The 15,032-nt window shown below is 44.5% G+C and overlaps 1 protein-coding gene across 1 annotated transcript in view; it reads left to right on the forward strand.

The window, feature by feature from the left end:
• Window positions 1-15,032, forward strand: part of CD109 (CD109 molecule) — a 187,295-nt gene that overhangs the window by 19,824 nt on the left and 152,439 nt on the right. The window contains exons 3-4 of the mRNA XM_040349961.1: window positions 9,357-9,517; window positions 14,752-14,780. Coding sequence (XP_040205895.1) covers window positions 9,357-9,517; window positions 14,752-14,780 — 190 coding nt within the window. The remainder of the gene's footprint in view (window positions 1-9,356; window positions 9,518-14,751; window positions 14,781-15,032) is intronic.

A 15,032-nucleotide genomic window follows, 5' to 3' on the forward strand; every position in this document is an offset into this window, starting at 1 on the left:
AACATAAGTGAAGTAAAGGACATTTAAAAGCAAAATGGAAGAATAAGGTAAGTGAAGGAGGACTGCACTAAGGTAAAGGAAGCTATTTAGGAAAAAAATGTTTTACCTTTACAACCCCTTTAAATTGCCAATCTCTCTCAATGCCCACAAACACACTTGGGAAGCTTAGTTCCACTTTAACTACCTCACAAAGTTCTGCATGAAGCTGTCTTTCTTTACATTCTCTACTTGATCTGGGAAAGTTTTTATGTCATGTATTTGTAAATGGGTGGAGAAGGCTTGTCTTTTTTATAGATGATCACACTGTTGTTGAACTTTGGAAGTAATATACAGTATGTCAGATTCATAATATTTTAATATTGTATCATTTCCCTACAAATCACCATTTCCTGCCAATGCTGGGACATTTTCTCTTTCAGTGATATGGCTGATGCATGGATTTTTTCTTCTTCTTCAGCATTGATATATATTATTTGTGCATCAATTTGAAACTCTTCAGTTTCCCACAACTATTGGTATTATTTCAGCACACGCCACAAACCTTAAATACATTTTGCTGCATGCACCACTTATTGGCCCCATCACCCCCTGAACTCTGAAAGTTGGAGAGCAGTTTGTCATCTTCTCCCTTGGCACTGGATGACCTTGTCCCAGCACTACCAAAGATGAAACGTAATGACATGTATTAGTTCCATACCTCCCAACTTTCTGAGATGGGAATGAGGGACACCTATCAGCAAAAGTATGCCGGCATAAGACACACCCCCTTGCCACACCTCCTTAAAGGAGAATTGTACAAAAAACAAGATTGGTTAAATCCACAAGTGCTTTTTTTATCACTACTATTCCTTTATATTGGCTTTTGGAATTTACAAATGCAGGAATGTAGAAATCAGATGGATGGTTTAGCACTGGGAAATTCTTTTTGAAAAATGAAAAGTGAATTTTATATACAGCTATATAGACCAATACCAAAATGAGGGACAAATGAGGGGGAAAGAGGGACAGAGGGACATTGCTCCAAATCAGGGACAGTCCCTCGAAATCAGGGACAGTTGGGAGCAGGGCTGTCTTTAGCGCAGGGCAAATGGGGGACTTGCCCTGGGCCCAATCTTTGTAGGGGGCCCTGCGCTACCCGTGAATTGGGGCCCGACGCCGACTTTGCAGAGTGCACAGAGGACACGGGAGGCTGTATTCCCGATCTAGCCAGCAGTGAGGGGGTGGGACTGGGAGCTCCACAGACGCGCTGACCCCGCCCTATGTAGCCTGTATGCTCAGAACAGAGTGGCTGTAGTTAGAGCCAGTGATCGGAGTGGGCGCGTCAGTGGAGCTCCCGGCCCCGCCCCCTCTATACTGGCTGGGGAATGCAGAGGTCTGGGGGCGGGAGCTCCACTGACGCGCCCACTCCGATCACTGGCTCTAACTACAGCCGCTCTGTTCCGAGTGGAGTTCCCGATCCCGCCCCCTCTCTGCTGGCTAGAGCGAAAATACAGTCTCCTGTGTCCTCTGTGCACTCTGCAAAACTATCATCTGGGCCCCAATTCACGGTAATCTCATGCAGTTCACGATAATCTCATGCAGTTCACGGTAATCGCATGCAGTATGTCACAGTCTCTGGTAACTTCATTCAGTATGTCACAGTCTCTGGTAATCTCCTGCAGTATGTCACAGTCTCTGGTAATCTCGTGCAGTATGTCACAGTCTCTGGTAATCTCATGCAGTATGTCACAGTCTCTAGTAATCTCATGCAGTATGTCTGCAGTCTCTGGTAATCTCGTGCAGTATGTCACAGGCTCTGGTAATCTCATGCAGACTCCAGTGTGTCCGCAGTCTCTGGTAATCTCGTGCAGTATGTCTGCAGTCTCTGGTAATCTCCTGCAGTATGCCACAGTCTCTGGTAATCTCGTGCAGTATGTCCGCAGTCTCTGGTAATCTCGTGCAGTATGTCTGCAGTCTCTAGTAATCTCATGCAGTATGTCTGCAGTCTCTGGTAATCTTGTGCAGTATGTCACAGGCTCTGGTAATCTCATGCAGACTCCAGTGTGTCCGCAGTCTCTGGTAATCTCGTGCAGTATGTCTGCAGTCTCTGGTAATCTCCTGCAGTATGTCTGCAGTCTCTGGTAATCTCCTGCAGTATGTCTGCAGTCTCTAGTAATCTTGTGTAGTATGTCCGCAGTCTCTGGTAATTTTGTGCAGTATGTCCGCAGTCTCTGGTAATCTCGTGCAGTATGTCACAGTCTCTGGTAATCTCATGCAGACTCCAGTATGTCTGCAGTCTCTGGTAATCTTGTGCAGTATGTCCGCAGTCTCTGGTAATCTCGTGCAGTATGTCACAGTCTCTGGTAATCTCATGCAGACTCCAGTATGTCTGCAGTCTCTGGTAATCTTGTGCAGTATGTCCGCAGTCTCTGGTAATCTCGTGCAGTATGTCTGCACTCTCTGACCCTCTCCTGTAGTATGTGTATTAATGTGCCGCTTTACTTGCTCAATTATTTGGGATTGCTCCACTGCTCAGTGAGTGGTAATGATGTGGATTAACCTATAGCAACCAATCAGTGAGCACTAATAATTTGCAGTAACCTCTAGCCACCAATCGGCAAGCATAAATTATATGTTGTAACCTCTAGCAACCAGCCAGTGAGTTGTAAGGATAGGCTGTAACCTCTGGCAACCAATTGCAATTGCTACGTGATCTGCTGCAGTAAAACAGATTTTTCATCTATCTGCTATTTTTTTGTCTCAGAATGGAGGGGGGGGGGAGGGGGGCCAAGAAAATGTTTGCCCAGGGCACAATCGAAATTAAAGATGGCCCTGGTTGGGAGGTATGTAGTTCTGCCCTATGTGTTTCATCACTTTAACTTTATCTGTATCATGGGCACTAAAATTTTCAGCACGCTCTTTGTGTTCAATCACATAAAATATTTTACAATTTTTAAGATATCATTTACAGTACAATGAATTTTGCTAGTAGAGACATCTAGCGGTCATATGATATATTGCAGGTGAATATATATTTAAAACTTTTCATGGCTAATAAAATCACACAATTAATACATAAGTCATAAGCATTACAAACACAAAATCTGCATATCTATCTATCTATCTATCTATCTATCTATCTATCTATCTATCTATCTATCTATCTATCTATCTATCTATCTATCTATCTATCTATCTATCTATCTATCTATCTATCTATCTATCTATCTATCTAGTATAACAACCGTTTTGGGCATTCCTGCTCTTAATCAGGTGCAGGTGAAACAAACCATTAATGTTCATTATGCCACGTCAAACCCATTCATCCACTTTGGGCTCACATGTATACAAGTAATCAATGGCTACCATGGCTTACATTTAAATAAAGTAGATATACTGTAACAAGAAATTATAAGAAAAACTTTATGTTGCACTTTTAGGGGCTAATTCACACCAGCCACTTAGTTACAATGCACTGATCATTGCACATGACATGAGTTGAGTTGAGAGGTATCTTAATATAGCGCGGTCTTACCCTGAAGGGTCCCAACACGCTTAGCAGAGTTCCTGGGAAAAGAGGACCTGGGAACCAAAAGCAGCACAGAGCGGCAGAAAGGGTGGAAGAGAGATCTACGTGTAACAGGTGCTCCTCGCGCCGTCATAATGTGTTCCGGCGTGGAATGCATACGGCGACGACGTTATCGCCCGGCGCCGCGTGCGTTCCACTGTGGAACGCGGAAGTGCAGCGCATTTTATTTTCTTTGAATCAGTGCTTATGCACTGCACCTGCCTCTATCCTATAAACAGAGCGGTGTGCAGACTGCACACCATGCTATTATTGTCAGCAGTAGCTCGGCCACGCTACAACCAATGGTGCCATCGCTCCCCATGCTGCAAATCTGACCAGCCTGCAACTCCTGCATTAATGCTGCTAGGTTAACTGCAACAGACTGCCATTGCCGGGGACAACCTTAGAGACTTCCCTGCTGACACCCTACACTACGGAATCCCTTGTTGCTACACTGAAGTCCTGCAAATGGATAAGTAGCAATTGTTTTACTTGTAGTACTATAGAAAGATCTGCTGCATATACAGTAGGTGTTTGTGATATTGTGTTTTTAGCACGACAGCATCGCGCTGATTCTCGGCGACGTGGTGCCGAGATCTCGCACTCACTGGGATAGTGACAGCACATCCCAGCAAGCGCGTCATAGAAGCGACGGGAGATCCGACTTGGATTCCCGCCAATTCTACACGTGTGCGGCGTTTGTTATGAATCCTGAGGGGGAAGTCCCCGCCGGATTTTAAATAAAAATCCGGCATGGGTCCCCCCCCCAGGAGCATACCGGGCCCTTAGGTCTGTTATGGGTTGTAAGGAGAGCCCCCCTACGCCGAAAAAAACGGCGTAGGGGGTCCCCCTACAATCCATACCAGACCCGTATCCAAAGCACGCTATCCGGCCGGCCAGGAAGGGAGTGGGGACGAGCGAGCGTGGTAGGTATGTGGTAGGTATCACATGGGTAGGTACAGAGCATGATGGGACTGTGAGGCCTATATAGGTCCGATGCAAGGCGCGCATCCGTCATTTCAGTGAGAAGAGCCGGCGTGTCAACATCTGGAGAAGTGAAGAAGATGACGTCACAGCCCGGAAGAAGAAGAATACTTCACAGCACGGAAGAAGAAGATAGACGTTCAGCGCTGAAGGAGAAGGCACCGGACAGCTGGAGGAAGAACCGGGGTGCGCCGAGTCAACAGCGGAGAGCGGCGAACATAGAAGGAGACCCCCGGAGAGTTGAGAAGACCCCCCGGATAGCGGAGAAGACCCGTCGGGATAGCGGAAGAAGAAGCCCCCCCGCCGAAGACGCCGGAGGAAACCCGCTGGGGGGTGGGGGCTTTTTTAAAAGCGACCCCCCCCGGCGGTGGAAGAGAACCAGACGGCGGCCCCCACCCACCCGAAGACGTCACAGAAGAAGCCCCCCCTGGTAAACAGAGCTAATAAAGAAGACAGGGGGGGCCTCCGGAGCTGAAAAATAAATTATTTTAAAAACCCTTGTGTGGTGTGTTTATTAACTTTGACATTTTTCCTCCAGGTGAATGGGTAGGGGTACGATGTACCCCATATCCATTCACTTAGGGTGGGGGGCCGGTATCTGGGGGCCCCCTTATTAAATGGGGCTCCCAGATTCCGATAAGCCTCCCGCCCGCATACCCCGACAACCAACGGCCAGGGTTGTCGGGAAGGGGCCCTGTCCTCATCAACATGGGGACAGGGTGCTCTGAGGTGGGGGGGCCGCAGTGCGCCCCCCTGCCCCAGAGCACCCAACCCCCCCATGTTGAGGGCATGCAGCCTGGTACGGCTCAGGAGGGGGGGGCGCTCGCTCGTCCCCACTTCCTTCCTGGCCGGCCGGATAGCGTGCTTTGGATACGGGTCTGGTATGGATTGTAGGGGGACCCCCTACGCCGTTTTTTTCGGCGTAGGGGGGCTCTCCTTACAACCCATAACAGACCTAAGGGCCCGGTATGCTCCTGAGGGGGGAACCCATGCCGGATTTTTATTTAAAATCCGGCGGGGACTTCCCCCTCAGGATTCATAACAAACGCCGCACACGTGTAGAATTGGCGGGAATCCAAGTCGGATCTCCCGTCGCTTCTATGACGGCTCTGTCTCCATCGCGGCAAGCCAGCTCGGCGCTGGCTCCCGCGATGGGGCTCGTAGGTGGTCAATCTCGCCGAGAAAGGGAGCGAGATTGACACAATATCGAGTTCACCTACTGTATTCCACCTAAAACAATTGCTGTTATTTTGGCTTGTAGCTATTAACATACTACTTGGGATAGACTGTTGTGCCTATGACTGTTTGCTAAGGAATATCTTAAAGGGACATCTACTCTCAAATGACCTGAGCTATATTTGCCTCTCATATGCAACTATTAGTTGTCCTTACAACTCCTATTTACTACGTGCTTGACATAAGTGTTATTTGTTTATGGGCCTTGCCCTAACTTGCTGAACATGTTCGCTCTAACTTTTCTATGCTAAGTGTTGATGGTATTTTCATACCAACTCCCTTAGTGGCCTAATGCATTTCTATATGTTTAAGTGATATGATGTAGAGAACACCCAAACTCCTGTTTGCGTGGAGTGATGCCTGGGGTCCCGTACTTATAATCACTTGCATATCGAAGTGCATTGGAATATTCAATTGTATGCTATAATTTTAAAAGCTAAGCTCTGGTCGCATGTTGTAATGCGTCCAACCTTAGTAGCTCAACGCCTTTCTTTATGTGAGAGAGAGATGATGTAGAGAACCCCCAAACTCCTGTTTGCGTGGAGTGACGCCTGGCGTCCAATACTGAATTCTCACATAAAGAAGTGCATTGAAATCCTTGCTAACTGCAGTTGTGGTTCACTCCGTTCACCAGAGCTGTTACACTACGCAGGAAAGGTTTGCGTGAAAAGCTAAGCCTTCAGTAACCCGCGGAAGACCGGGATAGTAGGGGCCTCCTGGAGCTCGACATGGAGGCCATTCCATAATACGGCAACCTGGTGGGAGAAAACCCGACCACCACTCCAGATCTTCTTGGGCACAGAGATGTAGAAGAGATCTCTGCCGGTAGATCTGAGTGGGGCCAGCTATCACACTATTTATTTATTTTAATTTTTTTTATGATTTTTACTAAAATGCCACACAGTAACATTCCATGCTCAAGGTGTGAACCAGTGGATTGCCTCACATTGTACTGCTCTGAAAAAAGTACTTTTTATTAGCGCACACTGCCCACACTGCAATGCATAGTGTGAACCAGGCACATGGGAGACATTTTGCTTTGTCCTGCAGTGGGACTGTGCTGGAATAGCTGCCAAATTCATTCCCACCAAGCCCTAAAACATATGATGTTTTAGGGCTTGTTGGCCCATTTTTAATAAAAACAGAGAAAAAAGTCTAACCCAACGAACAGCATTTTTCGCAGGGTTTTCCACCATCAACACAAAATTAAATATTCTGCCTCCTGGCTCTCTCTAGCAGCACCGCTGCTCAGGCTTTCTTCCTTGGTCCTCCAGACCAACTAACACAGCACACCCCTGTGTTCATGTACAGCAATAGGCGTGCGCAGCCTATTGCATTAGGGTGTGCACCTCAAACCAAAGGTCAAACACGCGTGCGTCTGTGTGTGTATATATACACGTTAAGAATTTCAATTGATCAGGATGCTGGTATGGATTATGGTGATGATTAGGATGCTAATATGGGGAATGGCAGTGATCAGGATGATGATATGGCATTGATCATGGCACTGGTGTGGGGTATAGATATGGGGTATGGTGGTGATCAGGATGTTGGTATGGTGCATAACGGTGATCAGGATGTTGGTACAGTTTATAGCGGTGATCAAGATGCTGGAATGACAGTGATCAGGGTGCTGGTGTGGTGATTATGAAATTGGTGTGGTGTATGGCATTTTGATGGGCACAGTGTCAGAAATTAATGGGCACAGTGTCAGAAACTGATGGGCACACTGGCAGCAATTGATGGGTACAGTAGCTGCATTTGATGGCACAGTGCTGGCAATTTATGTGTACAGTGGCTGCATTTGATGGGCACAGTGGCTACGTTTGATGCACCAAAGACATGTAATATATATATATATATATTCAGCCCTCAAAATTTCCACTCGCCTACTAGCATTTGGTGAGTGGATTTAAGCTGGGGGCGAGTGATGACAGGGCTGCATGACCAATCTCCCTCCAATCTGTGCCTACACTTAGAGTCCCAATGAGATTGGCGGTCGAAGAGGAATGGTGCATGCTCGGGAAAAGTAGTCTGGTGAGCCGCGCACAGGCAGAGCAGTACACAGGTGCTCTCCTTACAATTCTCATTAAGCCATGGGACCTAACAGTATGACATCTCTGAGCCTTCTCCCCTCCCCCGGGCCCAGACCAATGTAGCTGAAGAGCAGTAAGTAATGAGTGAGGTGGAGGATTGCAAAAATTACCACTCCGGTGCAGCGCTCACTGAAAGTTGCCCTGACATGAGAGTGGCAGCCTTCTAGTTTGTGCAGTTTTCTTCTCCTTGTGCTCTATGTAAGTGTCCAATAGTTTGGCCTGAGCACTGTGAACAGACTGGTGTCAATGTGTGCTGTGCGCTGTCAGTGTGCGCTGTGCTATGGTGTCAATGGCTGTGCAGTTGTGTGGATCTCAGCGCTGGATTGTACTCCCTCCCGCTGTGCTGCAGCTCCTCTCCTCTCTGCCAGCCTGAATAAAAGGGGGAAGTGGTGGCATGCAAGCGTGGAGCCGCACACACAGGCTCCTGATGATGAGATGAATGGGAGAGAGAGAGAGGATGGATGGGAGTTGCAGAGGAGACAGCAAGAGAATGGGGAAAAGACACAGTTCTAGTGCCCTGTCCCTCTGGTCTGCCCCCAGTGCCCTGTCCCTCTGGTGTGATGTGCATAGCCACTCAAAGGGGGACTAACGTTCTTTAATTTAGACAAGCACAGCGCCAAGGAACATGAATGCTGGGTTGGGCAGAGCCCGATAGGGATTCACAGACACTAGTTCCCCATCGGGTCTGCTCTACCAAGTGCTCTTGACAACAGTCAGTGGGGAGATCCATAGTCAATAGTCTGCTTTTGGCTATAGTATCTGCCTACTGCAGCCTGTGATTTACAAGAAGAGAGTGTGCCTTATGGGGAACTAGTGTCTCAGCTTTTCTATTATGCTCTTCCCACAGTTAGTGCCACTGGTTGCTAGGAGGCTGTTGGTTGTAAAACTGCAGGCGCACTTAATTATACCAATGACAAGTGGGGAGATAAAGGCAGCAAATATGCCTCCTGCTACACAACATAGATAGGCTGGCACTCTAACTGTCTATGTATGGCAAGTTAGAGTTGGTCCTAATTACCTTCAGTTTTGTTATCTATGACATGGAGGTTGTTATATCTGAATTTGGCGCAATAGTACCTTAAATTTGTAAAACTGTGTTATTAAGAACTACCTGAATTTGCAGCATGTGTTGGTAAAGCTCCTGCAATGGGCAGCAGGGATGTTTTAATCTGGTGCAGGCCATTTTAAAGGACCATAACTCCAGAAAAGTGTTTCTAGGACTTATTGATATAGCTCAAGTGTTCCAAAGTATTAGAAGACATAACATTCTTTTTGTCTGGCCAATCTTTAGTACACAGCCCTTTACCTGATATCTGCATTTTTTCCAAGTCATCATGATTCAAATTGGCCTGCAGATACACAGAATTCTTGTACTGTATTATGTATGTTGGTTTTTCTTTAGTCTGTGATATAGTTTTGTTGGCTGCAATAAATGTACAATTTACATGTTATGCTGACTCAATCCCAGTTGACACATTTTTTTCCTTTATTAGGCCAACATACCTGCTTTCCACTCCTTTAGATATCCGTCCTGGATCAAATTTTATTATAGGAATTGATATATTAGACGATTGCCCACCTTTAGTAAAAGTTGAAGCTGAAATTCAAAAAGATAATATTACTGTACTTGAAGGAGAAGGAATATTTCAAAGAGGTAAGTGACCAAATCACACATTGCAAATAATTGTAAAACTTAATAATAGACAAAGAAACTGTTTTGGGCTTTGTTGTTTTTTCATTTGTCTAATGGTAAACAGAAGCTTGGCACCAAAGCTGACCATAGATGGCTAGAATTTTAAATGAAAGTTCTTAGGAAAATCTGTACAAAAATTCTCAGAACAGCCAAATGTCATTTAAAAGAGTTTGTCTGCTTCTAATATTTGAATGTACTTTACCAAACTAAAACAACATAGGCCCAGATTCACGTAGATGGGCGCAAAATAGTGCAGGCGTAACGTATCTCATTTACGTTACGCCGTCGCAAGTTTTTCAGGCAAGTGCTTTATTCACAAAGCACTTGCCTGTAAAGTTGCGGCGGCGTAGCGTAAATCACCCGGCGGAATTCAAATTTGGCGGGTAGGGGGCGTGTTTCATTTAAATGAAGCGCATCTCCGCGCCAAACAAACTGCGCATGCGCCATCCCTAAAATATCCCAGTGTGCATGGGCAGGACGACTTACGCAAACAACGTAAACTTTTACATTTTTGACGCGGGAACGACGGCCATACTTAACATTGGCTGCACCTCATAGACCCAGGGGCAACTTTACGCCGGGAAAAGCCTAACGTAAACGTCGTAACTTTTACTGCGTCGGCCGCGCATACGTTCGGGAATTCGCGTATCTAGCTAATTTGTATACTCGACGCGGAAATCGACGGAAGCGCCACCTAGCGGGCAAAAAAATAATTGAAGTTTAGAGACTTACGCCTGTCGGATCTAATGAATATCTATGCGTAACTGATTCTAAGAATCAGTCGCATAGATACGACGGCCTACGCAGAGATACGACGGTGTATCTGGAGATGCACCGTCGTATCTCTTTTGAGAATCTGGGCCATAGACTGTAAGGCTTGTAGGAACGCCAGAGGAGAACGGTCTGAAGGACCGTTTTCACCAGTCCAATCCGATCGTGTGTAGGCCGGGCCCCATAGGTTATTTAACCTTCGGTCAAAAAAATGAGAACTTAAAATTGAACCAATGGACGCCTAAGGCCGTGTACAGACGACCAAACCTGTCTGCTGAAACTGGTCTGCGGGCCAGTTTCAGCAGACATGTTCGGTCGTGTGTAGGCCCGAGCGTGCAGGATTCCAGCAAACATTTGCCCGCCGGGTCTTTTCCCAGCGGACAAATATTTCTGGACTTGTTTTAAAACAGTCCGCTGGAATCCTGCCCGCTCGGACATGTTCGGTCGTCTGTACAGACCTACCGTACATGTCCGAGCGCCCGCCATCCCTCGCATGCGTCGAATGACTTCGACGCATGCGTGGAAGCATTTAACTGGCACACCGCGGACACGCCTCGCGTATTGTTTACGCGCGGATTTCTGTACGATGGTTAGTACAGCCATCGTGCAGACATGTACGGTGAAAACGGTCCGGCGGACCGGTTTCATCGTACATGTTTGCTGGTGTGTACACGGCCTAACCGATAGGTCAAAACCGATCGTTAGTATGCAAAAGCATCGGTTAAAAACCCGCGCATGCTCAGAATCAACTCGACGCATGCTTGGAAGCATTGAACTTCATTTTTTTCAGCACGTCGTTGTGTTTTACGTCACCGCGTTCTGACACGATCGTTTTTTTAACTGATGGTGTGTACCGTTGTCCTCTGGCTATCCTATCGTTTGTACAAGGCCTTAGAAATTTGTTCGTCGAGAAAATGTTTCCATCCTGCTCCTTCGAATTTTCTTGTCACTGCATTCAAAAATCAATGTCAATTTGACCCCTCTAATGATTAGAAAAACAAACAAAGTTTCTTAGAACTGCTTTTCCTAAGAATTTTAACTCGAAATATTCCCAAATTGTACCCATCTATGGCCAGCTTTCCAGTAAACCATGTCTTTCTTCTTGCAATCCTATCTATCAATACCTGTGCATAGAGACAGGTGTAAGCACTATTGTTCTCTCTCTTATCACAGCTCTCTAGCAATCCTTAGATAAAAGATGTGAATCTCTGTGCAAAAATCCAGTATACTTAATCTGGCTAAAGACAGTTTGAAATTTGCCAAATTCAGAAGGAACCAGAATAGTTTTGATCTGTTTATGGACAGTTGTACTGAAGTGAATACATCAATTGGTGGCTACAGCAGCCATCAGTGATCATTGTATTCTGTAGGTGGGAAAGGCTCCCCACTGGCATAATACAATAGCGCCAGTGTAATTTTTACAGTAATCAGTGCATTTTTATAGCACTGATCGCTGTAAAATGTCAATCGTCCCAAAAACATGTCAAAATGTGCGATCTGTCCCCCACAATGTCGCAGTCCCGCAGATCACCACCATCACCAGTAAAAAATATCTAATAATAAAAATGCTATTGTAACAAAATGACCCGGGACAAACAGAGACTTTGTAAGGATGAGGGGTACTCCTGTACCGGCGTCACCAAGGAGTCTTATCTCTAGGGTCACCTTATGTCCGATAGGGCCATAGGGTGACTGAGAAATTATATCCTAAATTACAGGACAGGGGACATTAATAATAATTCATGGTTGCAGGATGTCTTGAGATATCATAAGTTGTCGGCTTATTCAATGTGGGGACACATTCTTTTGAAAGGTGTTAATTGCATCTACTCCTAGACATTTCATTGTTAATTGTGTAAAGGTGTTAATTCAGGTCTGCTCCTAGACCTTTCCATTGTGTGATAACACGGTTTAAAGCCTATTGATGCACAGGTGTGACTACCTGTCTGTCGGAGACACAACGTCTGTCTAAAGATGTGGATTGAAGGGAACTCATTGTGTGATGGTATTTTGTGTGAATTCTATTGATAAAAGTATGTGATTGAAGCCCCATGGTGTGAAGGGGGTGGAGATTTCAGTGTCCCTTTGATTACGGTCACCTGCTTGTAACTGCATAAAAAGCTGAGAAGAAACCATTAAAGCAGTCTTCATTTTGAAACCAGAAAGCACAGAGCTGTGTCTCGTCTTATTCTGGGAAATGGGATGGATCGGGTCCTGTTGGTTGGAGTGTCGATAAGCTGTCTTGGATGAAATGGAATATCGTGAACGGATTTAACCCCTGTCCCGTTTGGGGTTCCGTTACAGCCATTAATATAGCCTCTATTTTGTAGACGTGACAACTTTTTTTTCGCAAACCAATCAATATACGCTTATTGTGATTTTTTTTTTACCAAAAAGATGTGGAAGCATACATATAAGCCTAAACTGAGGAAGAAATTATTTTTTTTCGATTTTGGGGGATATTTATTATAGCAAAAAGTAAAAAATATACATTTGTTTTCCTCAAAATTGTCGCTCTTGTTTATAGCGCAAAAATAAAAAATCACAGTGGCAATCAATTACCACCAAATAAAAGCTCTATTTGTGGGGGGGAAAAAAGGACATCAATTTTGTTTTTGTACAAAGTCGCATGCCCGCGCAATTGTCAGTTAACACGTCACAGTGCCAGAAAATGGGGCAAGTCTTCCCGGGGCTGAAGTGGTTAATGAAGGACTTGACCAAAACAGTATACTGTCATTTTTGATTTTTTGACACCTGAAGGGTATGAATTTTAGGGGGGACCCCATGACATTTTCTTTTCATATATTGGAGCAGGGTTCTGGGGGGGTTCTCACAGTATAATACTGGCATAATACAATAGCGCTGTGGGAGGGATCCCCCCATCAACACTGATTATGCTGATGGGGGAATCAAGTAACTTTCTTTCCTTCAACATCAATGCTCCTTCCGTCCTGTTCTCATTGGCTTGAACTAACATTATTTTCTATTACCCTGCTGCTTTGAAACTCTACATACTACAGTTGTCTACTACCACCTCTGCCAATCATAGTGAAATACTTTATTCTAAAATGAACAGAAGCGTGCTTGTTGGTTCAAAGAGAAAATTGGCTTGAAGTTATAGGCAAGAAGAGACAGGAAAGATACCACAGAAATCATGTTCAAAAAGCATTCCCTCTTTGTTAGATGTAGATGCAATTAATTGCTGCATCCACTTTGTTTTTTCAAATTTTTTCCCTTTATATTCATTCTGTAATCCGGCAAATAGCACACTTTCTGTCCCAGGGTGGCTATGCTCAGTCCTTCCACTGCATCTAAGGAGGAAGACATTTCTGTCACACTAGGATGCTCTCATTTTGAACTCCAAATACTGTACATCTTACTCTATTCCTATCAATTATTTGGGGATGGGGGATTTACAGTACGTAAGATAGGCTAAAAGGAACATTGTTTGTGATTTAATTTCAAGTCACAGGAAGGTACTTGGATACTATATTTCTGGCAAGATGAATGAGTATTTTCTGGACTTGTTGAAAATGCTTCCTACCCTGAAAAAATAGAGCTAATGCATCCACCATATCAAAGGACTGGTAAACTGCAATATAGTACATTTTTGCTCTTGAGTTAAGATGTCCTTTAATTAGGTGTAGTACAACATACAGTAAGGGAAATAAGTATTTGATTCCCTGTTGATATCCCTATATTTATAGATAAATGTTGTAACAGAGGTAGACTGACGTAACCTGAATCAGAATTCATCAGTCCATTCCTACAAAAAATGTGACAGAACTGATAATGCCTGCATTAAAAGACCCTTACAATTCCAGTGGCTGTTCAATACTGTATGTTTTTCTGGGTCTGGGGTGATTGTTTTTTTTTTGCATTCTGGTGATTTAGGTGCACACCAGTCTGTTGGACCCTTAAAAACTACAAACAAGTTGATGAGAGACTTCTCTACCCATGGGGACAGCAATAACTATCCTACTACTGTACTGTCCATTGAGAACCTGAGACCATGAGACCCATTTTAAACACATTTGTACTAAGGCAGGGGCCCTATAGTATACAGGGTTGGATTATACAAATGTTATATGCTACATAATATTATGTGCAATAAGACAGGTATTCAATAACCCATAATATGAGGGTTATATTTGATTTGTAAGGCACCAGGTGGAAGGTTATTGCTGGAGTTCATGGAGTGCTGTTGCAAAATGTGGGCCTGGCTAAAATGAGGACAGGACTAGGGGAATGGTTTGATAGCCACAGACCCTTTTTACGTTCTTATTTTGGACCCATTGTAAATATTTTTTAGCTTAAAATGTGATTTCAAAATATGTAACCAAAAATGTTTTTAAATATAATTATGTAGCATTAATGAATTATGTTCACTTCCTTTTTTAATTTTTCCCATTCATTTTTAACAGGAGTCGTTGGAACATTGGTTCTTCCAAAAGTAAGAACATATATATTTAAAGAACAAATAATAGCTAAGGAAATAACAATGGGCTCCATTCACAAAAGCAGATTGCATGCAGTATTTAGATGTTTTCCAAATTACTGCATGCGAGCATGAAAATGTCAATTCACTATTGCTTTATGAGGCATTTACCGCATAAAGAAAAAAAATGCTCAGAATATACTGCATAAAACAGTTAAAGTTAAAGTAAATTCACAAAAGGAAAAATAAATAAATAAGTGCATGCAG

This window comes from Rana temporaria, chromosome 4 (genome assembly GCF_905171775.1).
Source record: "Rana temporaria chromosome 4, aRanTem1.1, whole genome shotgun sequence".
In the NCBI taxonomy this organism is placed as follows: Eukaryota; Metazoa; Chordata; class Amphibia; order Anura; family Ranidae; genus Rana; species Rana temporaria.